We start from the raw sequence: 25,000 nt of genomic DNA, 5'->3' as shown, positions 1-25,000 counted from the left end.
AAATGAAGATTAAAGGAAAACGCCTAACATAGTGGAAGTGCGCTTGGTGGGTTACTCACTTCTAAATATAACCGTAGCAAGCATCATATTGCCACTAACACTCAAATGGTTACTGTAGTGAGCTATAACGATGCTCACTGAGAGGATGTAGCTCAAAGGGGATGACAGACAATATATGAAGCTGAGAATTACAAGTATAAACGTGAAACAAGAAGTGTAATAGTATACCATTCTTGCAAGTCATCTGTGTAAGGAAAAAAGTAAAACAAAGAACATGAAATAATTGATATTGGCGATTCTTGTGGAAGGGTTGAGAGAGAGAGAGAGAGAGAGAGAGAGAGAGAGAGAGAGAGAGAGAGAGAGAGAGAGAGAGAGAGAGAGAGAGAGAGAGAGAGATTTAATTACCTGCCCAGCACGAAAGAAAAGATTACGTCATCCTTAGATAGAAGAGGATTTTCTTTATCCCAAGATGAGAGAAGAATAGCAATTACGAAATCCTAAATGTCGGGAATGAATTGGCGGCTGATAGCTCTTTCTCTACCTTCGTTTTACTTTCTGTCTTCGTATTATCATTATTACCATTATCATTATCCTTTTGTTCTAATTTGTTTTTATAATACACTTTTCTTTTGTTGTTAGTTTTTTCATCGTTAACCAAAAGATGAGCTGCGTCACGTGAGGAAGACAAATTAGCCCGTTTAAACGTAACCTTCATTTCCTTTCCCCTCATGAAAATTACACCAGCTATTAAGAAACAGATGGAATGAAACAAAATGCCATGACTCCCATATGGTGTAATGGCTTTCTTTTGTTTTATTGCGATTATAATGGTCAACGTTCACATTTTGCGCATATATATATATATATATATATATATATATATATATATATATATATATATATATATATATATATATATATATATATATATATATATATATATATATATATATATATATATATATATATTTTTTTTTTTTTTTTTTTTTTTTTTTTTTGTCTTTTTTCATCGATGAGTGCATGAATTAACCGCCTCGTGTTAACTCATTGTGAAGGAATGAAAACAAATCTTAAGTTCGTTCTCCTTACTTCTACTAATTTTTATAAGAATAGTAATGACGAGAGTGCCAACCTTAGATAACCAGACTCCAACACATCCAGCTATTCTGGCGATCAGCTTAAGTGTCAGCCCGTTCTGTTTGCTGAGAAGAGAGGAGGAGGAGAAGAAGAAGGAGGAAAAGTAAAAGCTGAGACTCGGAATAACAGGAGTAAAAAAAAAAAGTGCATAAGAAAGAAAATAAATACCATAAGTGGAGAGTGAGCTTGGCCGGTTGCTGAAGGTGAAATGAAGGTGAAGAGGGGCAGGAGGTAATAGTAGGAAAGTTTTGAATACAGACGAGACGAAAAAGTATGTGACCGAAGTTTTCTTGGTTGATGTATTGCAAGAGAAGAGGAAAATGAGGAAGGTTTTCCCGGAAAGGCTTGCTTTGTTACAGGCTAACTGGCTGCACGTAGGCACACACACACACACACACACACACACACACACACGTTGCGCGTTAGGTAAACACCCGTATTTGAAATAGAATAAAATAAAATAAAACATAAATAAATATACGTACATGAAAGTTTTCATAAACTCATACATACATCAGTATGTGTACATATATACGTCCATGACTGTACAATTGTGGTCCTGGCATATAGCTTGTCATCTGCATCCAGGGAATTGTGTAAAAGTGATATGGCATGCGTATACTCACTCTCTCTCGCACACACACACACACACACACACACACACACACACACACACACACACACACACAAACAATGACATTCATTTGCCGTTTTATTGCTTTATTATGAAGTGTGTGTGTATGTGTGTGTGTGTGTGTGTGTGTGTGTGTGTGTGTGTGTGTGTGTGTGTGTGTGTGTGTGTGTGTGTGTGTGTGTGTGTGTATCTGTGTGTGTATCTGTGTTTGTGTGTGTTATTTATTAATGAGCACAAGGCCATCCTGGACTGAAAATATTAAGAGGCAATAATATTTGCCTATGGCAAATAACGAGTACAAGCAAGCATATTAGAAAATCATACCCATTTTGAAAGACAAAAACACAAGCAAGGTCAGAATCAGATTTACAAAACGCGCAAACAAACATAATACTTAAACATTTAAACTTCTCTTACCACCACCACCACCACCATCACTACTACCACTACCACTATATGAAACTTCCATATAAATTCCAGCTGAGTAAATACCGTCATCTTTCCTATCTTTCTTTTCTTCTTAGCGCGCGGACATTTTCCTCCAATCCTTCCGCCTCTCTGAATATAGCAAAGGTCTAGTTCAATTTTTCTTCACTCATCTTTGTCACCTTCCTGTCTATTCCATGTCACCTTCCTTTTTTTTCTATTTCCTTCCTTTCCCTATCATAATGGCCTTACCTTTCCTTTTTTTCTCCTCCTTGGAGGCAAATTCTTTCCTTGATAAATCTCCCTAACATCACCTAACCTTCCTTGTCATGGAGGAAGTTATTCTTGGAGGAAATTTCATAGTTGGAATGTTCACAGAAGAAGTTTATCTAGGGAAGCTTTATAGTTCAGGACTGCCAACATTCACCATCACCCGAGCACCTGTCACCATCACCCCATCACCTGTCACCAGCACCCCAGCAGCGTGTCACCAATACCTAGCACCCGTCACCAGCATCTCTGGGACTCACCATCATGTACATCGCGCCTTGGGGCATGATGGGGTTCAGGCCTGGCACCTCCCGCAGGATGGAGTAAGACAGCTCAGCGTTGGCCTGGTGGAGAGACGGAAGTTAGTCAGAATCACTGGGATTGTGCTCTTGTCTCTGCTACTTTTTTGACACACTTTGTTGAAAGTTGCCAGGTTTTTTTTAAAGGATGTGTTCATGATTCCAGTAATGTTTTGATTAGTATTCTACACGATCAAGAGTAGATTAAAACAAAAAACACTCATCAGAATCTAATTAATCATACCTGTGGTATTTCAAAATAGTTTCACAAAATGTTCAAGTCTTTCAAAATACTACTTCAGAAACCTTATTCATTTTGTACTTAACGACTTTTTTGCATGTATATAACGAAATTATAATATCAAACATAAGTTATTAGATCAGTTAGTCCGAAGAAGACAGAACAAAAACATGATTTATGAGATATAATTAGTAGAAGATAAAACATTCAAGGAAAATAGTTTTAAGAAATGAAAAAAAGGAGATGTAAGAAATGGAAAAAAAAAATATGGATAAAGAAGAGTAAAGAGATTCGCAAAGAAAAAATAAATAAATACAACTCCGAGAAAAAAAAAGAACAAAGCTTTAAAGAAAAGAGGGAACAAAGAAAACGCAGGAGGGGATGGGGATGAAACTCTGTTCTATCGGAAGCGTGGTAACGGGAAAATATTGGATGTAATTCCGCAGAAAATAGTACTCTCTATCACCCCCTTCCCTAGAGACAAAGAGAGAGAGAGAGAGAGAGAGAGAGAGAGAGAGAGACCTAGCTTTCCATCAAATAAAGAAAACTGAAAGGAGTTGATCTACCCTCTACTTATCATGACCCTGAGCGTCAGCCTGTAGTGGGCCAATCAGATCTTAGGGACCAGCTGACCTCGAAGCCAACCAGAAACACCTCCACCTCCCTTGTGTGTGTGTGTGTGTGTGTGTGTGTGTGTGTGTGTGTGTGTGTGTGAACAGTAACGGTAAGGTAGCTGCACAAACTGTACAATTTTGATGCGTTAAAGTTTAACAAATATTTAAATTTGATAAACGCTAATAATAGTCGATATATAAATTCTTGCTATGACATCCAGACTTTACTCACGCAAATCTTCAACTACTCACGCTGAATACATAACACACACAAAGAAAAAAAGAAATAAAAGGAAAAGAAAACTGGTGTATATTTGCCTTAACATTTTCTACAAACTGTCAAACTTTCTGTTAACTTTTGAAAACAGTGCGGGATATGGAGCAATATTCCGTAGCAGACTCTCCTCTTCTTCTTTTGTTTTCTTTGTTTGTTCTTGAGGAGCAGCTTGTGTTTTTATGCCACGTCTGAATATAAAGAAGGGAATGATAAATAAAACATAAGTTGTGCCTTAAGTTTTGATTAGTCTCCCCTCCTGAAAGAAAAAAAAAACCGCAGAGGAGGAGGAAGAAGAAGAGTTGCCATTTTAAAGGGAGGAAAAGGACGATATAGATGGTAACAAAGTTGTTAAGTGGGAATTAAAGTTCTAAGCTTTTAAATTAAGTGAGAGAGATATGAGGTGTCTTTATTGGGACGGTGAGCTGGCTAGAGGAAAGAAGAGTGAGAGAGAAGGAATGTCAATGTAAAGAAAATGGAACAGAGAGGAAGGGAAAGGTATTGTATGAAAAGACCATAAGGCTTTTGTGAGGCAGGGAGAGAATAGAGAAGAAAGAAAGGTTCGTTTTCCCTATATTCGAGTGTGGGTGGAAGTCTCCACGTGTGTGTGTGTGTGTGTGTGTGTGTGTGTGTGTGTGTGTGTGTGTGTGTGTGTGTCTACGTGCGTGGAGACCACAGTCGCAGGGCAGCATAAAGAGTAGACGAGCCAACCTTGTGTAAGCCTACTGGGCCTGGACACACAGACACACACACACACACACACACACATTACGCAAGTGTATCACAAACAAACAATCTTTCATTACGAATTACGTGTAACATCTGAATCACCATCATTACCATCATTATTGCAATCATCATCATCATCATCATCATCATCATCATCATCATCATCATCATCATCTCTATGCGTGACGTCAAGGCCCGTGGACCAATGAGAGGCGGGGAGCTGGCAGCCAATCAACAGCGGGGAGGAACCAGCCTTGCCCCGGGGAGCTTTACCTTGTCTAACACCAAAATATTAACGGCGACACGTTTGCTCTAATTAACGCCAGGATTTGAGGCAATACATCGTCATTGTTGCTGCGGGAGGGAGAGGAAGAGAGGGAGTGAAGAGGGAGGGTGGGAGCGGATGGAGAGAGATGTCATGAACCAGAGAGAGAGAGAGAGAGAGAGAGAGAGAGAGAGAGAGAGAGAGAGAGAGAGAGAGAGAGAGAGAGAGAGAGAAGGGGGGAAGAGGAATACGGGATTTGCTCATGTCCCATATAGTGTCATGTAAACTTTCCATTCTCCCCTATCCTTCGTCTAGTCCTCCCTACATTCCCTCCTCCTCCTCCTCCTCCTCCTCCTCCTCCTCCTCCTATTCTTCATGATCTCCCGTACAGGTGTGGAGACAAATACGCAGGTTCTGGGGGTGTGGCGTAGTTAGGCCTGGCTGTGAGATGAAGAAACGACAACCAGACGCGACGCAGACACAGATGATAAACCTGCCGGACTTGTCTCCACGCTCTCCTCTTCCTAAGGCACTAAATCGCTTGCGTCCACACCAGAGGCCTCGATGTTTGTTTGTTCTCGGGGTGCTCAGACTAGTGACTCGCAGAAATAAAGTTCAAGTCGAATTCGGATAAATCACCAAGTATTTGAACAGGTAAACTGGTTAATAATTCGACATGTAAATGGGCAAATAACTGATATTTATATTGCAAATTAAATCTAGAAGTACGCTGGCAAATAAATCACTTCGTACATCGACAAGTAAATCAACAAAAAAAGCTCATTCATTAAATTAGCAAATAAGTAAATGCAATGCCTTCATATTTTTAAGCGCGAGATTCGTCTTCCACCATGCCATCATCTTCGTCGTTATCGTCATCATCATCACTGACAACCGGGAAAAAAGAACCGATCCATTTGCTTAACGTTCATCTCTCGAAACTCACATTGGTATATTCCTGATTTCCACACCCCGGAACGTCCCATCATCATCTCCTGTTTTCTAACCTAACGTTATTGTATTAGGAAGATTGGAGGTCATACTTAGATCATTTACCTTTTCAACCCTCCATCAGGTTTTTTCCTCGGTAAATCCCACCGAGAGAGGGAGAACTGTACGTTTTAGAGACAGAGATCAAAGAGGCACTAATATTTTCTTTCCCTTTCTCTCCTCATTTCCCAAGGTAATTTCCATCGTGGCAGTGACCTACATCTATATTTTTTCCTCTCTTGGTTTTTTTTTGATGGCGAGGTGTGAGAGGGGGAGGCGGGGGGCAGCAGCTTGGGTAGGAACAGAGTAAAGGAGTGGTGGTGGTGGTAAGTGGGCGACGCTGGGTTATCGGGAGCCTTTAGTAATCCTGAGGTTCTCGTAAGGTGGACTAATTGGAGAGGAGCGGACGTGTGGCGACGCTTACTCAATATCGGGTAATCAGATTGCTGACTCGTTTTCCTTCTTTCCTCTTTTTTTTTTTTTCCTTCGTGTCTGGCCGGGAGCGGACGAACGGCTGACTGCTTTTGTCTTTCTTTTTATTTTTTTTTTCCCTAGAAGCTGTGGTACTTCCTCAACGGCACATTATTTCGTCATGGGAAAGTGTATTACATATACAATAGTAATAGTAGAAGTAGTAGTAGTAGTGGTAGTGATGGCAGTGATAGTAATGATGGTAAAGGTTTTATCACCAAAGATACGACATTGAATACGGTATATGACGCATTTAGTTGGGTCCTCTCTTAAAATAGCCACGAACGTCCACACACATTCCCTGGCTAACGGCGTGGGGGTGGGGGGGGGATGACGCTGCTAGGTGACGTAACAATCGCTTACGCAACACCTTTACGCAACAGACATAGCAAGGCAGCGGTTCCCCACTCTTCAGACGTCATGTAACCTCACCCTCAGGACGACTGGGTATAGGAAGACTCGTGGCCCGTTTTTATTTGTGGTCGGTGGCATTTTTACGACCTACTGATTGATGGACAGTGTTCGACTCTTGACCAGCAGGGGCACAGGAAACGCAGGTAACAGTGCAGGTGTTTATTCACAGGAGGTGTGAACAGAAGGCTGGAGGTAGGTGATCTCCCGGCGCCAGGCCGCGCACTTCCACTTAACACTTATGACTGAAGCCTAGCTCGTTCACTCAACTAGCTAACAACCACACACCTCCCCCGAGACATAAGGAAGATTCCTTATCTTTGTTATGGCTACCGTAACACATGAAACAAAGTTACAATGATTGAAGTACAGAAAACACGGTACATATACACAAAACAAACACAGCGTACAATGAACACGTACGACTAATCGTAGGTGCTACGGTGCCACCGCACCTGCAGTCGTCTCGGCTCCCTACGCTGTCGGCTGCTTCGACGCTCTGGTTGCTCTCGGCCACGGTGTACCCCGTTACCCTGATGCTCCGGGCTGCCGGGATGGTGGTGTTCCTCGTGACCCTGATGCTGAAGCGCTGCACCGCCATGAGCGGTGTGCTGCTCGACAGGAAGGGGAGCAAGAGGTCTGTGTGGGCGTAGGTGTCTTCTATTACGCCACATCACGCGACCGCTGCCCATCTTGATGAGGTAGTCTCTCCTTCGCCCAACAGCCACGATGACACCCAGGCGATCCCAGAGGCCTGTCGTGTGATCTTGAACGTCGACGTGGCCACCGAGGTGCAGGAGAGGAAGAGTACGGGCGGACGCGTCGTGGCGAAGTTTCGCTTTCTTCCTCAGTCGCTCTGCCTTGGCGTCGCACTCATCAGCAGCGCGCTGCCACTGCTGAGCGTATGAGCGATGATGAGCCGGGACACAGGACCTCATAGGATGACCGAAGAGGACTTGTGCTGGTGATCGCCCTTCCGCCCTCGGAGTGTTGCGCAGTTCCAGCAACCCGCGAGCGAACGCATCCTCGTCCAGGTGTCCCTGCTGTGTGGTCGTGAGGATCAGCTTCTTCACGGACTTGACCGCTGCCTCGGCGTGACCATTGGAGCGTGGATAATGAGGTGAAGATACACGATGCTCCACCCCCCATCGAGCCAGGAAGCGCCGTACCGATGAAGAAGTGAACTGCGGTCCACCGTCAGTCCTCAGGAGAACAGGCACGCCCGTGTCGGCGAACACACCCCGAAGGACACGAACGAGCTGATCAGCCGATGCTGGACGTGAGCATGCAGACACGTGAGGCCACCCAGACAAGCGATCTACATACACGAGGTATGTACGGCCTGCTGCGTGGAAGTAGTCTGCAGAAACTGACTCAAACACCCTGCTGGGTGTGTCCGTGTCCTGCCAGAGAGGTTCGTTGGCTTGGCTTGGTAGGAGTGGACGGCATAGTGAGCATCCAGAAACGACGTTCTCAACGTCTCTGTCCATACCAGGCCAGTACACCGTTTGTCGGGCCCGTCGCTTGGTGCGCTCCATCCCCTGATGACTGTCATGGAGTCGCTCTAGTGTTTCTCGGCGGAGGCTGTGAGGAATAAGAAGCCTCGGCCCGTAAACCACCAGGTCGTCGTCTACGGCCAGCAGACTGCGCACCGGCCAGTACGTACGCAAGCGGTGATCGAGGTCGTGGCAATGATCAGGGAAGCCCTCGATGATGACGTTCTTGAGCAAGCAGTACTCCCCGTCTCTTGCTGCTGCGGCACGTACCATTTCCACAGTCTGATCCTGGAGTGGTGCTAAGCGGACGCCGTCCTCATTGGTGGCAGATAACGCTGAGATGACCGCTGAGTGGAGAGGGTCGAGGTCACCAGAAGTAGCAGCATCCTCTTCCTCCACTGGGTCCTGTACTGGAGCACGTGAGAGGGCGTCGGGCACACAGTGTGTCGATCCCTTTTGCCAGCTTGCTGTGAAAGAATACTGAGCAAGCTTCTCCCTCATGCGCTGCAGCCGCAGGTTCTCTATTTCTCCCAACAACTTGCTATTGAGGAGAGGTATCAGCGGGCGGTGGTCGAGCACTAGATCGAAGTGAGGGAGTCCTTTCAGGTAGGTGCCACATTTCCTGACTGCCCAGACGATTGCAGCCATTTCCAACTCTATTACTGCATAGCGGCTCTCTGTGTCTGTAACAAATCTTGACCCGCATTGCACCATCTTCCACTGGTCACTGTGCTTCTGCAGGAGAACGAATCCAAATCCGTGCATCCTTGAGGCGTCAGTCTGTAGCATCGTTGGTAATGATGGGTCGAAGTATGCCAAGACAGGTGGGCTGACGAGACACTGTTTCACCTTCTCAAACGCCTCTTCATGGTTAGGAGACCAGCACCAACTGTTCTTCGGGCGTAAGAGATCTCTGAGGGGTTGTGCAGCTGCAGCCACAGCAGGAGAAAAGCTTCCAAGCTGGTTTGTAAGACCCATGAATGATCGTAAGTCGGTGATGTGCTGTGGTCGTGGGAAGTCAGAGATTGCCTTAACTTTCTTTGAGTCTGTCGTGTAGCCTTGTCCAGAAACAGAGTAACCACAGTAATCTACCACTCTTTCCGCGAATGTAAACTTCTGTGGGTTGAGAGTGATGCCGTGCTGGTCACACCGCCGCACAATCTGAATGACATGGGCTAAGTGCGCACTGTAGGTGGAGTCATAGGCCAGGATGTCGTCCACGATCTTGATGGTGTTAGGTATGTCGCCGAGAGCTTGGTCTCCTCGACGGTTATACTCGTCTCCAGACGAGACGAGACCCATAACCGCTCGCCGAAACTTGTACCGACCCCAAGGTGTTATGAAGCAGGTTAAATCCTGGTCTTCTTCTCTAATGGGGACTTGAAAATACCCCATCTTGGCATCAAGAGTGGTGAACCAAACTGCTCCGGTCCCGATCGAGGCGATGGCGTCATGAGGTGAGCGCACTGGATACACGGGCCTCTTCACGTAACGGTTGAGTCGTGTCAGGTCAACACACAGCCTTACACCAGATGTCTTTTTTGGGACAGGCACGATGGGGTGGCACCATGCCGTAGGGTAGTCCACACTCTCGATGATTCCCTTGTTAAGCAGCTCTTCCAACTGGCTCTTAATTTCTTCACGCCAATTGTAAGGGATTGTACGAGATGCTGTTACGGCGAAGGGTCGAGCGTCGTCTGTCAACTCGATGGCCATGGATCCACCAGCCATTGCACGTAAACCTTCCTTTGCTTCGAAGACGCTGGGAAAGGCCTTGATCACAGCAGCAGCGTGCCCCGCACGCTGCTGTGGCGTTGGGTCGTAGGAATGAGGCCAGCTGATCACTTCTGTGGGCGTAGATAGAGGTGGCTGCGAGGCGGTCGGGTACTTGATGGAGCTGTTGCCGGTGTGCTGTTCTTCCCTGCGTAGCGGTCGGATTTGAGCCGGAAAATCTTCGGGGAGGATTCCGAGAGCGATGGAATCGTACCAGCTAAGCAGCGCCCCCTTCACCTCCTTCACCACGCTCACAACAGTCTCAGCTTCCCTGTCGCCCAGTTGCAAGTGCGACGAGAAAGTTCCTACACAGGTGAGGGGGTGATTACCGGCAGCATAAAGTCCATCACCATCAGCGGGCGCCAAGCTGGAGGGCGGGATTCCAAGGAGTGTTGCCGTGTCGAGGCCAATAACGGTCGTTTCGGCCCCAGAGTCAGGAGTCCACGTAATCTTGTCTCTTCCAGCGGGATGTGTGGCGGTAATGAGCACCTGGGGCGCAGGTCGTGCCGTCACCGTCTTTGTGTATACGCCTGATAAGAGCTGGTATACACTGGCACTGGCTCCCCGCCTCGGGCCTGCACCGCGATGAGGAGAGACAGTTGAGGAACTCCTCGAAGCTCCTCGTCGTTTCCTCACTGTCTGCTGACATACACTCGCAAAATGCCCTCTTTTCCCGCAGTTACGACACACTTTATCTATTGCCTGGCATCCCCTTTTGTCACTGCGACAATCTTTGCCACAACGATAACAGCCCGTGGGGCTTGAGCCCCCGAAACTGCCCTTCCTGTAGTTCGAGACAGCGTTCACACCATGGCTCGAAGAGTGAGAGCCGCCCCTTAGTACTGCACTACACTGGTTAGCGCTCTCTGATGCTCTGCAAATATCTATGGCGTTTTCAAGGGTGAGTTTCTTGTTTTCCAGCATGCGTTTCAGAGCCACTTCGTCTCGTGTCCCAACGACAATTCTGTCACGCAGCTGATGGTTTATGCACTGGTCGCAAAAGTCACAGAAATTGGCGATTTCCTTTACAGCACATAAAAAGTCGTCAAAACCTTCTTGCGTTTCTTGCACGCGGGAGTAGAAGTCTCTTCTATCCATGATGATGTTGCGCTGGCTTCGCAGGTACTCACACATTGCATCGAGGATGGTTCTTAACTCCGCGTCTCTCGGTAAGCTTATCCCGTAGCGAAGTGTACGGGTCCACTCGTCGTCTAGGACAGCAGCGAGTGCCGCCCTCTGCTCAGCCAGGGAGAGACAGTCTATCCTGGCGAGGGTTACGTATCCTTCAAACTTATGGCGCCACGTGTCGAACTCACGTAAAGATGCTGACGCCGTTAAGTGAGGAATGATGGTGGCGGACGTCGGGAACCTCGCGCCCTGGGTAGACGTGCTGCGGGCTGTGGTTTCGCCTTCATTGCTCGCCGTGGTGCGACTGGGAGCTTGTGTCCCCACTCTCTCCAGCAGCTGGGTTAAACGCTCCTCGCGAGCCTGACTCTGCTCCGACTGTCGCGCTAGCAGAGCCTGACTCTGCTCCGACTGTCGCGCTAGCAGGGCAGCCAGCGCCTCCAACTGCTTCTCCATTCTGCGCCGTACCCACTGCAGCCTTGTCCTGATCCTACTCACTGCGCCATGTTCGACTCTTGACCAGCAGGGGCACAGGAAACGCAGGTAACAGTGCAGGTGTTTATTCACAGGAGGTGTGAACAGAAGGCTGGAGGTAGGTGATCTCCCGGCGCCAGGCCGCGCACTTCCACTTAACACTTATGACTGAAGCCTAGCTCGTTCACTCAACTAGCTAACAACCACACAGACAGGAACTGAGGGAAGATGACTGCATGGCGATGGTGTGAGTCAAGTCGTGCTCTGATTAACGGGACCCTCACCCTGATTTTTTTTTCTTTTTTTTTTTTGCGATTCTTTTTAGATATGAAAAAGAAAAAAAAACAGAAAAAAATTTACAAGGTGTTCTAGAAAGCCTAACCCACATCATGGCGAAGTATAAAGACATAATTCGCGAAAAAAAAAGAAAAAAAAGAAAAGAAAGGAAAGGAAAGCTGGCTATTTCCTCTAACTCTTTCACTGCGTGTGCAAGAATTCGCAGCACTAAAAGCAATGCATGAAATCTTTATTATAAGCATCTACAAAAAAAACAAAAAAAAAAAAGACGACGACGATAAAAAGAACAGATTTTGCCATTTTTAACCAGTACAACGTTTAGAAATGGTTATAGAACAATGAGAGGCGTCTCTGAGTGGTGAGTGAGATTAATAGTTTAGCAAAGATGTGACAAATAGCTCTGAGATGGTTAATAAATGAGTGCTGGGTTAGTAATTGAGTAAAGGCATTAGTAATTGATATTAGTAATTGAGGAAAGACGTGACAAATAGCAATGAAAGGGTTAATCAATTAGTGTTGGGTTTCGTCTCCCTCCACGTTGCAGTCTCAGGCGCGGGACGTTGGATGGAAAACTGTGACCTTGCAAAGCGGCAACTCCACCGCCAGCTCCGCTAAGACGCCCTCAGTCAGCCGCTGCTTAATCATTCGCCACCCAGGAGACTCAAAAAGGAGGATGTTACGGAAGTTTATTGGGTGCTAAATGGCTGACTGGTGGATTAAGTACACAATCCACTCTTACTTTTAGCTCATAGTCAGAGAGAGAGAGAGAGAGAGAGAGACTACTATAACACCCAAGACACGTGACTCGCCTCAAAGCCGTGTGTACTCCCCGCGCTAGCCCCGTCAGTACTCGCACGGGGGGCTCAGGAACCATTAGTGCGGAGGCGGTGAGTGGACCCCTAAAATGCCTGGCGTAATTCTATTTTTTGGCACCTCATCTCGACTCGCTGGTCACGTGCCCCCGATAGAAGGTCTCTTTGGCTACATTCCGCCCCTTACAACTAAAAATAACTTTACTTCGTTATTATGGAGATTCTCAGTGTTGTGTCAGAGAGTGATTGTGTCTTCTTACTGGTATATCATTTACTAACATCATCTCCTTGCCCTACGCGCTCAGATGGTGATAGACGCTATTAGAATCTTCGTTGGCTGTATTTTAACGTTTATAAGTCTTGAATATAAATGTTTACTTTGTATTCTAGAGTTTATGAATCCTGAATATGCATGTTTATCTTGTATTCTAGCCATTATGAAAGTCTTGAATGTGCATATTTACCTAATATTCTAACGTTTATGAGTCATGAACGTGTATGTTTACCTTGTATTCTAACTTTTACGAGTCTTGAATACGCATGTTTAGCGCTTCATCTCTTGTAGCAGTAAACATACAATGATCCCAAGTAAGATCCCTTTTCTCACCTTAACTGCCCAACTGCAGTGTTTTCTTTGGCCTAACCCTTTCACTGCGACACGAAACAATTAGCAGCACCAGAAGCAATGCTTGAAGTCTTTATGAGCATCAAAAAAATAAATAAATAAGTAAAATAAAGATAAAAAATAATATATATATATATATATATATATATATATATATATATATATATATATATATATATATATATATATATATATATATATATATATATATATATTATCCGAATTAACCCTTTGACTGCCACTTGGTACACCTTTCCCTAATTATATCAAACACTCTGAGACATCTTTTCTTGTCCTACAGCCACACCCAGTCTTTGAGCTGGGAAGAAATTACAAAATGTTTCCTTTTTTCAGCGATATATATATATATATATATATATATATATATATATATATATATATATATATATATATATATATATATATATATATATATATATATATATATATATACACTCTGAGACATCTTTTCTTGTCCTACAGCCACACCCAGTCTTTGAGCTGGGAAGAAATTACAAAATGTTTCCTTTTTTCAGCGATATATATATATATATATATATATATATATATATATATATATATATATATATATATATATATATATATATATATATATATATATATATATATATATATATATATATATATATATATATATATATATATATATACATATATATATATATAAACATTTTGTAATTTCTTCCCAGCTCAAAGATTGGGTGTGGCTGTAGGACAAGAAAAGATGTCTCAGAGTGTTTGATATAATTAGGGAAAGGTGTACCAAGTGGCAGTCAAAGGGTTAATTCGGTTCCTCTAAAAGATTTCAGATGCAAACTACAAATATGAACAATAATGAACTGTGGTAAAGGAAATCAAAGACGTGTAGCGTATCCTATCCTATTGCAAAATAAGCACAAGGCGCTGTACATGACTCACTGAGCATGACTGCCCACGTGAGCTCCCCTTGTCCCCTTGTCAGCCAGCATTTCTACACATTTTATGGCGGAACTATTGGCTACAGCGAGAGAGAGAGAGAGAGAGAGAGAGAGAGAGAGAGAGAGAGAGAGAGAGAGAGAGAGAGAGAGAGAGAGAGAGAACACTGACAAGAACAAAGATGACAATAAAGGAAGGACGGATGGAAGATGAAAGGAGGATGTAATGAGGAAGTGAAGAGAACAATGAAGGTAATGAAGGAGTGAGGAAAATGAAGAGTAGATAAACAGCAGAGATAGAGGAAGAGTGAAAAAAAAAGGAGATATGAACAGTAGAGATAATGTCTTAATAGAGAGAAGCGATAGAAGAGGCAATTGAAGAGTGGAGAAGAGCGAAAGGAAGAGAGAGAGAGAGAGAGAGAGAGAGAGAGAGGAGAGAGAGAGAGAGAGAGAGAGAGAGAGAGAGAGAGAGAGAAAGGAAGAGAGAGAGAGAGAGAGAGAGAGAGAGAGAGAGAGAGAGAGAGGAGGAGAGAGAGAGAGAGAGAGAGAGAGAGAGAGAGCAGAGAGAGAGAGAGAGAATGGTATATTTCTTTATCTATTATTCCCTATAGTTAGTTTGTTTTTTTTTTTCCACCTTTATTTCTCCTCTTCTATTATTACATCCATCTGAAGAGAGAGGAGAATTGCTACTCCTCTCCTTCCTCTTCCTCTCTATTACTTCTGTGCTCTCCTATGCGTACCTGTATCGGAGGCGTGAAGGAAGACGAGAGAGAGAGAGAGAGAAGAGAGAGAAGAGAGAGAGAGAGAGAGATCCAGGTAGAGTATCATGCATTCTTACCTGTATCTGAGCGAGGGTGTCCGTGAAGAAGGATTGCGGTCGTGTTGGCGAGGATGGTCGGCAAGGCGCCCCTGGACCAGCGTGTTGCTCCCTATGATCCTCTGACTCAGATGCTGCAATCCATTTCTCACCCTTGTATAGAGAAAGAGAGAGCGGGAGCGGGAGAAGGATAGGGAGAGGAAGAGGGTAACAGACGGACAGACAAATGGGAGAGGTGATAACTTTTGGACTTTTCTTTTAAATTATATGTTAGTAGGGTCTTAAAAACTCGAAGCTCTTATTTACTTAATGAAGTGTTGTGTGGCTTTTGAAACTCCTGTAAATGACGAGAGACAGAGAGAGACAGAGAGAGAGAGAGAGAGAGAGAAGAGAGAGAGAGAGGAGAGAGAGAGAGAGAGAGAGAGAGAGAGAGAGAGAGGACTCCTTACAAGTATATGTGCATGCGTTCGTGTGTGTGTGTGTGTGTGTGTGTGTGTGTGTGTGTGTGTGTGTGTGTGTGTGTGTGTGTGTATGTGTGTGTGTGTGTGTGTGTGTGTTCCATTTTCCTCTCAAATGACATAAGTTTACCTCTCCCATTATTACCATTATCCCGCATGCAAACTCCAGTATTAGATTATCTCTCTCTCTCTCTCTCTCTCTCTCTCTCTCTCTCTCTCATCTCTCTTCTCTCTCTCTCTCTCTCTCTCTCTCTCTCTCTCTCTCTCTCTCTCTCTCTCTCTCTGTTCTTTTGTCTTTCTCTGTCCCACATATACTCACTCCCACTCTTCTTTGCCTTCATTTTCCTCCTCCTCTCCCTATTATTCCTTCACTTTCCACTCTCCTCTTCACAGTTTCTTTCCATCATTTCATTACCTTCCATCCCTCTTTTTTTTTTCCAACTTGTTTTCCATCGTTTCTCCTCCTTTCCCTTACCCTCACATTTCATCTCATCTCCTCTTTCAACATTTTTTTTTTTCTTACTTCATCTGTCTTACAAACATTCATTCCATTTCTTCCTCTCTTCTGCCTCATCATTCTTATCCCTCCTTCATCTTTTCATCTTCTCCCTCTCTCTCTCTCTCTCTCTCTCTCTCTCTCTCTCTCTCTCTCTCTCTCTCTCTCTCTCGTCTCTCTCTCTCTCTCTCTCTCTCTCTCTCTCTCTCTGTCATATTTTCCTTTTATCTTTCTTTCCTTATAGTCATTTTTCTATTCTTTTGCTTGTGAGATCCTTTTCTATTACATTTTTATGGCATTCTTTTATCTTCCTCTCACGTCTCTCTTTCTCTCTCCTATGCATGATTCTTCACTTTTTATTGCATAACTCCTTCTTTCTCTCATAATGTTGTGTTTTTTGCTCTTCTCACGTTCCTTTCTTAATATCATTCTTCTCTTTACGTAACTTTCCTCCATCTGTTTACCTCACATTACTTTCTCTTTCCTTCACAGTCACTCTCTTTTCCCCATATCATTCTCTTATATTTTTCCTTTCTCCATACCTTATCCATCCCTAATTACTTCATGTTTCCCTCTCACTCCTTCTCTCACATCTCTTTTTTCTCTCCTTTCTGTGGCATCATTCTCTCCTCCATGGCTTACCTCATCTTCCCATCTCCCCCATCTCCCTTTCCCTCGCATCCATCTCTCTCTCCTTGCTCACCTCCTGGTCCAGCACGTTGCCCCTGTCGCAGATGGTGATCCAGCCCATCCTCCACCCGGGCACCAGGAACCTCTTGGTGAGGCCGCCACAGGAGAGCACTGGCACCTCTTCCGTCAGTGAGGCGATGGGGTGATATTCCTGTCCCTCAAACACCTGTGGATAAGATTGAGTATTAAGGTTAGCCAGTGTTCAGTAAGAAGCAGGAGTGTTTGTCTCAGCAAGTGACGATTAGGTTTGCATAGAGGAAAAGCAAGTGGAGGTGATACAAATGAGAAGATAGGATGGATAAGATGGAAAGATTACGTTAAAGAAGAAGTGAGAGATAAAGAAATAAGTAAAGTAATGGCACAAGGCAGAAACACCTGGGAAAGGCTTGCTGAAAACAACGACTCCGAACAGTGATTTGAGTTGAAAAGAAAAAAGAGGAAAAGCAAGTTCTTGGATCTGGAAAGGATAGGAGTTACTGATGGCGCAATGGAATGGTGCAAATTGAGAAGGACTGTTTAGCGCGTCAACCTCTGACACTAAGGAAAGGGCAGAAGAGGAGGAGAAGTTAGTGGTGTGTACAGACGATACACATAAAGAAAAAAAAAAAAGATAGGGCATTAAATAAAAAGAACTAAAACCAAGAATATAAACAAGTAAATGCAATGAGATAGATAGCGAGACAAATTAAACAGGAGAGACAACCATATATACCATTGTTCTGCGTGTAAATACTCAGTGCACAGAAGGAACGCCAGCAGCGCCTCACAGTCAGGTAACTTGATGAAATGAATGAATAGATGATTAATCCTATGTAAATCTGTCTCATAATAAAGTAAAGATGGGACATCGTACATACACTATGCTCCTTGTTTTTACTATTCTTGCCTTGTATATTCTTATCCCTGCCTTGCATTTTTCCACCGCCCTTGTCTTGTGTTTCCTTTCATCTTTGTCTTGTTCTTCCAGCCGTTCTTGTCTTGTCCCTTCTATCATCCAATTCATGTATATTTTTATCTCCTGCCTTGTATTTCTTATCATCCTTGCCTTGTCTTTCCTGTCATTGTTATCTTATATTCCCTACCGTTCTTACTAAGGCGTTCACATCAGAAAGGGAAAAAAAAAATTTGTCACATTTAGTGGAAAAGCAGCTTAATGAGATGGTGCAATAACGGTGCACTTGTGTAGATGTATAGATATAAGTTGAAAAAAAAAAAAAGATGTGAGGATGAAACATTTATGTGTGGGCCTTGCATTACAGAACGTGCCTCGCCTAGTGTTTTTTTTATTCCTACAACCTGAGGCTCATACCAAGAAGGACATCAGACAACGTAGTTAAAGAAAGGCACATTAAAGAGTCATGTCATGAAGACGGGAAGAAAAATGTGTAATGTTTTTCGATGGGTGAGGCAACAACACCCCCGCCTCCTCACTCCTGACTATCTGATGCGGTGTTCCTTCTGGTTCTATAGTGCTGTTGGTGTTTGAATGGCAGGAGGCAGAAGAAGAAAGAGAATGGTAGAGGAGTAGGAGAAAAAAAAGCAGGGTTATGGAAGAAGAAAACGAGGAAAAGAAGGAAAGAAAGTTAGAGGATGAGGAGAAAAAACAGAAGGAAATGAATATGATAGAGAATGACGAAAAGAAAGAAAAGAAGATAGAGGAGGAGAAAAAAAAAAGGAGAGGTGGAAGATTGACAACGATGGAAAGAAGGAAGAGGTAGAGGAGGAGAAAAGGGAAAAAAATAAGAAAAAGGGAAGGAGAGAGAGAGAGAGAGAGAGAGAGAGAGAGAGAGAGAGAGAGAGAGAGAGAGAGAGAGAGAGAGAGAGAGAGAGAGAGAGAGAACACGAGTTCCCTTTTTTCTCCTTATAGTTTGAGAACTGCTCCAATTATTATGAAAGCTTAAGTTTACCATTTTCAGCACAATTTTCAGCACAATATAGAAAAACATCCTTGGTAGCAGAAGGAGTGGTCGAGAAGCTGAACCCATTTAGTCCTTGTGATATCATTTCTTGCTCAATTAAGCTTTACGGTATTACTCAGAGAACAGGTGTTATATGTACTATCATTCTGTATTGAGAGGATCAACCCTTTGTCTGCAACTTGGTACTCCTTTCCCTAATTACCAATCACTCTGAGATATCTTCACTTGTTCTACAGCCACATCCAATATTTAAACAGAGAAGAAACTGCAAAATATATTCTTTTCATCGCTAACTTTCTTTGTAGATGCTTATAAAGACGCATTGCTTCTGGTGGTGCTAATTGTTTCGTGTCGCAGTGAAAGGGTTAAAATGAAAGTGGCAGGAGGTAGGAGGGTATAAGAATTAGGAAATAAAAGTCAAGAGGGAGGCTTGACGTTAAAACGCGAGTTCAGAGGAAGGAACATAGGAGTTGGTAAGCAAACGGCAAGGAAGAGAAGTTTTCTCTCTCTCTCTCTCTCTCTCTCTCTCTCTCTCTCTCTCTCTCTCTCTCTCTCTCTCTCTCTCTCTCTCTCTCTCTCTCTCTCTCTCTCTCTCTTTAAGACACACTTGCCACGACTGTGCCCAAGTCCATCTATATACAAGGCATTCAGATGTAAGCGTAACCTCGTCTTCAGGAGAAGTGGATGTGTAACGAATTCGTCTCGGGAGAAAAGAGTGCCAGCGGACACGAGTAGAGGGAAGAGTTACAGCTACAGGGGGAAATGATAGTGAGGTGGTAGGAAATTTTCATTAGGGGAGCCCATGTTAGGCAGCGTGATAAATGATCGCAGAGAGAGAGAGAGAGAGAGAGAGAGAGAGAGAGAGAGAGAGAGAGAGAGAGAGAGAGAGAGAGAGAGAGAGAGAGAGAGAGAGAGAGAGAGAGAGAGAGAGAGACAGACACGCGGACAGAAGTCATCATCTCTTAAGGAAAATAATAAAAAAAAACGAAATATAACAATCACTGCTACAAAAAAAAAAAAAAAAGAAAGTTAAAGCAGAAGAGAGAACCACCGGTGCTCGCCAAAACCAGGCCAGGTAGTGTGATTACTTTTACCTGTAGGGGAGAAAACACTGCCTAACATCTACCGTGGGAGTGTTGAGGAACAGTAAGACGTCCTCCCATTACCCGGGAGAGTAAATGGTAAGATGGTTTACTTTCACGTAGGATTTTAAACGACAGACTTTTTAGATCCTAACTAGACTGGTTAATTTTTCTCGCACTACAATACACTATCTACAAAAAAAGAACTGCAATATAAAGAAAGGGAATCTGTAATACGTCTTTTTTATTTGTGGGGGCAGGGTATGAATGCTTATTGATGATGTGGTAATGCTGGAGAAAAATGTAATTGTATTATAAAAGAAGAGAAGCATTGTTGATAGGAAGGGTACAGACGCTCCCTACGTAGCAGTTTTCCGCGTGTATTGAGTATGGAAGGCAGAGTATGGAGGAAGTTGTATGGAGTATAAAGAGTCCTAATAAGAACTTATGAAAAAAGAATAAAGGAAGCTGTGCGAAGTTGTCAGGCCTGCACGCAGCAATGCACTCTCTTTCTTTGGAAGCTCAATAATGACTCAACACTAACAACCCGATTATTGTGTCTATCCCATTCATATATCATTCTATTTAGGAACCAATTCCTCCCTATCTCTTTTTTAAATCTAAAGTTATCAAGCTTCTTGTTCTATCCTGATTACTGACCCTGAGAGTTTTGCTTACGTCACTCTTGCTATGTCACTTATACTACTTAAAGACTTCATAAAAGAATAAGTGTTAGTAAGTACCGGTAACTGAGCGGGCAGGTGAGCGAGCAGGTGCAGGAGGGGCATAAGAACCAGGTTAGAAGGCAGTCAGATCACGTGGTTCACAAAGCTCCCTCCAACTGGTTAGTGACGTGCGTCCCTCCCTTATTCCTCCCTCCACTCTCTCATCCCCTCCTCTCCCCCTCCTTCGTCTGGAGGTCATTCTTAACCCCTCTGTCTCCTCTCTCCTGCCTTCCCTGCCTTCCTCTCAGCCCGCCTGTACCCTTGAATTTGTTATATATATATATATATATATATATATATATATATATATATATATATATATATATATATATATATATATATATATATATATATATATATATATATATATATATATATATATATCTATATATATATATATATATATATATATATATATATATATATATATATATATATATAAAATTTTCCGTATTGCTCCCTGTTTTTTTCTTTTTATTATTTTTGTTTTTCTTGTTGTTTTCGTCTTCTTCCTCTTCTTCTTCTTCTCCTCCTCCTCCTCCTCCTCCTCCTCCTCCTCCTCCTCCTCCTCCTCCTCCTCCTCCTCCTACTCCTCCTCCTCTTCCTCCTCCTCCTCCTCCTCCTTCTCCTCCCATACTGTGGCATCTCCTTCCTTCCCATCCCTTCCTTATAGCTTCCTAATCCCATCTTTTTCACATTAACCTTTATCACAAGTCTTCAGGTTCCTGCATTTTTTTTTCTCTTTTTTTTTTTACTTGGTCAAACTCCATTACTTACCATATTTACTCTCCAACTCTTTCACTTTCTCCGTTTTCTTCTTTTCTTGGTCTTGGTCTCCGTCTTCCTCTCCTCTTTTACCGGCTTTTGCTGTTGTCATCCCCATCTCTGTGTTCCTCCTCCCCCTCCCTACGCCTCCCTCACCTCACTCCTCCCCATCCATTTCTCCTTCTTCCCCTCCTCCTTCCCTCTCTTGCCCTTCCCCAATGAACATGCCTAGAGAGCGTGATAGCCAGCCAGGGGACAAACACGTGACCAAGAGGAGGAGGAGAAGGGGGAACAGGAGGAGGAGGAGGAGGAAGAGTTGGTGGTGGTGGTGATGGTGATGATGGAGGAAGAGGGAGAGGAGAGAGGATGGGGAATAGAAGAGATGGAGAAGAGGACGAGAACAAGTATGTGAAAAAAAGTGAACAAGTGAATAAGTGAACAAGAAGAATGAGAATGAGAAGAATATCAACTAGAACATTTGAACGAAAAAGAAGAACAATAAAGAACATGAGCAAGAATAAGATGGAGAAGAAGAAGAAGGAGAAGAAGAAGAAGAAGAAATGGAGGAGGAGGATGAACAAGAGGAGAAGGAGGAGGAGGAGGACGAAGGGGAGGACGGGAACGAGAAAGTAGAGGAAGAGAAGGAGGAGGAGGAGGAGGAGGAGGAGGAGGAGGAGGAGGAGGAGGAGGAGGAAGAGGAAGAGGACGAGGCGGAGGACGAGGACGAGAACGGGAAAGTGGAGGAAGAAGAAAAAGAACAAGAACAAGAGGAAGAACAAGGGAGTCCACATAACCGATATACTAGGGATCTTCTTATGGGATGCAGGGAGGTTGAATGTTGGCAGGAAGAACAACACTTGCAACACATGACAGGTGCCTGAAGTCCGAAGGGAGAGGAGTGAGTGACGTCAAACTAAAATACTCTCAGTGAATGTGACTTTTAAGAGATGCTGAAATATTAACACACGCTGAGAGACAACGAGCGCCCGAGATAGAAGTCCGAGAAGGAAAATCAAGGAAAAACAAGAGACTGAACCTGTTTTGGCCACACGAGGCTGACTTTGATAAGCCAATAGAGTTTGTCCGCAGATGTCAAAACGGATTAATTAACCTGATTCTTGATAGTGTGAAGTGTTAATAGTCAAACTAGTCACTATTCATCTATACCTCTTCCTTTCAGCAACACCACACAGCCTCACCACCACCACCACCACCACCACCACCACTTCTGTAACTTTTCCCATATTCATAAGAAGTCTCTAATCTTCGCTAGTCTCCACAAGGTCTGTTTTCTCCTCGCTTCCTACACCAGTTTAGCAGTCTTTTTTTTCTAGATTAACATAAAACAAATCACAAGGCATCTACATTGACCATTATATATTTCTTTTAAAAACTGATCATTTGCAACACATTCCTAAGTTTATCTCTTCACTCCATCAATTTTTGATAAACAAGTCCTCATGATTAAACCTTCTGTGTTTGCATGAAGTATTTCTTACAAACTGTGCATTTAGGCTTAACATTCAATTACTACAATCAAATCTCAATCAAACATTACCTTCACTGCCACTAAACACCACCACCACCACCACCACCACCACCCTCACCACCACCGTCACCAGCAGTACTCACAAAGTGGTCGTAGATCTCGTCGGCAATGATGGGCACCTTGTTCCTGGCGGCCACCTCGAGGATGGCAATCAGGTGCTCTTTAGTGTAGACGGAGCCGCATGGGTTGGACGGGTTGTTGACGACGATGGCCGCTGTCTGGTCGTCAATCGAGGCCTCCAACATCTCAAGGTCGATCTCCCAGCTCCTCTCTGGCTGTAGTTGAAGAGAGGATGCTTCAGTTAAGAAAATCTAAGGAGACAATGAGGGGTAGAGGGAAGCAGAGAAGGAGGTTTGCGTTTGGCTGACTCGGGGAGACAATGAGGGGTAGAGGAAAGAAAGAGGGAGGAGAGAGGAGGAAGAGGAGCAGGAGGTTTGCGTTTAGCCGAGTTGGGAAGATGATGAGGAGTATGGGGAAAGAAGGAGGGAGGAGATTGGAGGAAGGGGAGGAGGCGTGCATTGCTATAAAGACAAATGGATGAAATTAGAGGAAATGTACACTGACCTCCCAGTTCCTCTCCTGCTATGGGAGGAAAGAGGTAAGGTTCGGAGAAGAGCAGAAGAGGAGGACGATGAATATAATGGCGTAAATGGGGGAAATGAATTGGAATATATGTGCACGTTTGATTGTCGAATTTATGTTCATTCCATGTTTTTTTTATTTTCTATTCTGTTTATTTTATTTATCTGTTTGTTTATTCTATTTTGTTTTATTTTTTCTACACCCTTTAACTGCCATGACTCCTTATAACTCATCAAAAAATGGTCTGGTGTAGGCTTGTAACAGCGTGGCAAACCTCTAGTAGCAAAATTAATGATCTGGTAGTTGAACAATCTTACATACAGTACAGTGTCAGTGGTCATATGTCGCCCCCAGTCAAACCTGCCAATAAAAGTGGAAAGATTAACGTGGAAAACTTGCTATACGTAGGTTAAGTTAGGTTAGGTCAGGTCTTGTTAGGTTAGGTTAGGTCAGGACAAAGCCATACAGTAACTCACTCTGAACATGAATGATAGAGTGAAACGCTACTTTGGTGGATGTCTTCGTGGGCGCAGAGGAAGAGAAGAAGGAGGAGGAGGAGGAGCAGGAGGAGGAGGAAGAGGAGAAGGAGGAAGTGATGGTTGCCGTGTTTGTTTCCTAGAGAGTTTATCTTGTTATTCCGCACGACTGAAGTGATAAGTTTAGTGCAACCAAGCCCTAACCTGAGGAGAGAGAGAGAGAGAGAGAGAGAGAGAGAGAGAGAGAGAGAGAGAGAGAGAGAGAGAGAGAGAGAGAGAGAGAGAGAGAGAGAGGATATGGGTGTTTAACGGAAAGAGAAGGAGATATGAGATAAAGGATGAGGAGGGAATAAGACGGGTTAATAAAGAGCTAGAGAGAGAGAGAGAGAGAGAGAGAGAGAGAGAGAGAGAGAGAGAGAGAGAGAGAGAGAGAGAGAGAGAGAGAGAGAGAGAGAGAGAGAGAGAACGTATTAAGGTACTGAGGAAGATAAGGGGAGGGAAGGGGAATGGAAAGAAAAATGGCGCTTGGAGAAGAAAGAGACGGATTTTGGCAAGTATTTTGGCTGAGGAGGAAGGGAAGATAAGGGAGAGCGTCTTATCCTCCTTATTTTGATGACTTGTTTCTTAATTCCTGTCCTCCCACTCTCTCTCTCTCTCTCTCTCTCTCTCTCTCTCTCTCTCTCTCTCTCTCTCTCTCTCTCTCTCTCTCTCTCTCTCTCTCGTATGCCTTAGTTTCCCATCCACATTATCTCTCTAAAATAATAATTCTTCTATAATGAATAACTTTACTTTAGGTTAGTTTAGTTAAGGACAAGTTATGTTATGTCTGAGAAACTTAATCATGAACAAAGCATTATTTTCGGTGATAATTTCATGAAGGAATTTTCGTGCTTGAATTTACTGCGACTATGTAAGGTCCCGGGGTTCCACATAGGAGTAATAATACTAGGCACATACACAGAAGGAACATTCACGCTTCCCTTACCAGTAGATTGTAGTCCTTGGTCTGCACGCCGAGTCCCACCGCCAGGGTAGTGTAGATGGGGAAACCAGGGCGAGGCACCAGCAGGTTCTGTCCGGGGCTGCACAGCGCCGTGATGCACATGTCCAGGGCACAGGAACAGCCGGAACACAGCACCACGT

The 25,000-nt window shown here is 43.9% G+C and overlaps 1 protein-coding gene across 1 annotated transcript in view; it reads right to left on the bottom strand.

Moving 5' to 3' along the window:
• LOC135104022 (tyrosine aminotransferase-like) overlaps nt 1-25,000 on the bottom strand; it is a 62,987-nt gene that overhangs the window by 6,703 nt on the left and 31,284 nt on the right. The window contains 6 exon segments of the mRNA XM_064010886.1: nt 2,728-2,811; nt 15,137-15,192; nt 15,195-15,357; nt 16,773-16,925; nt 22,883-23,074; nt 24,843-25,000. The exon segment at nt 24,843-25,000 is cut by the window's right edge and continues 1 nt beyond it. Of these exon segments, the coding sequence (XP_063866956.1) occupies nt 2,728-2,811; nt 15,137-15,192; nt 15,195-15,357; nt 16,773-16,925; nt 22,883-23,074; nt 24,843-25,000 (806 nt within the window).

Source organism: Scylla paramamosain, chromosome 10, assembly GCF_035594125.1.
Source record: "Scylla paramamosain isolate STU-SP2022 chromosome 10, ASM3559412v1, whole genome shotgun sequence".
Taxonomy (NCBI): domain Eukaryota; kingdom Metazoa; phylum Arthropoda; class Malacostraca; order Decapoda; family Portunidae; genus Scylla; species Scylla paramamosain.
The sequence above is the reverse complement of the archived record's forward strand: the minus strand, read 5'-3'. Positions and strand labels throughout refer to the sequence as shown.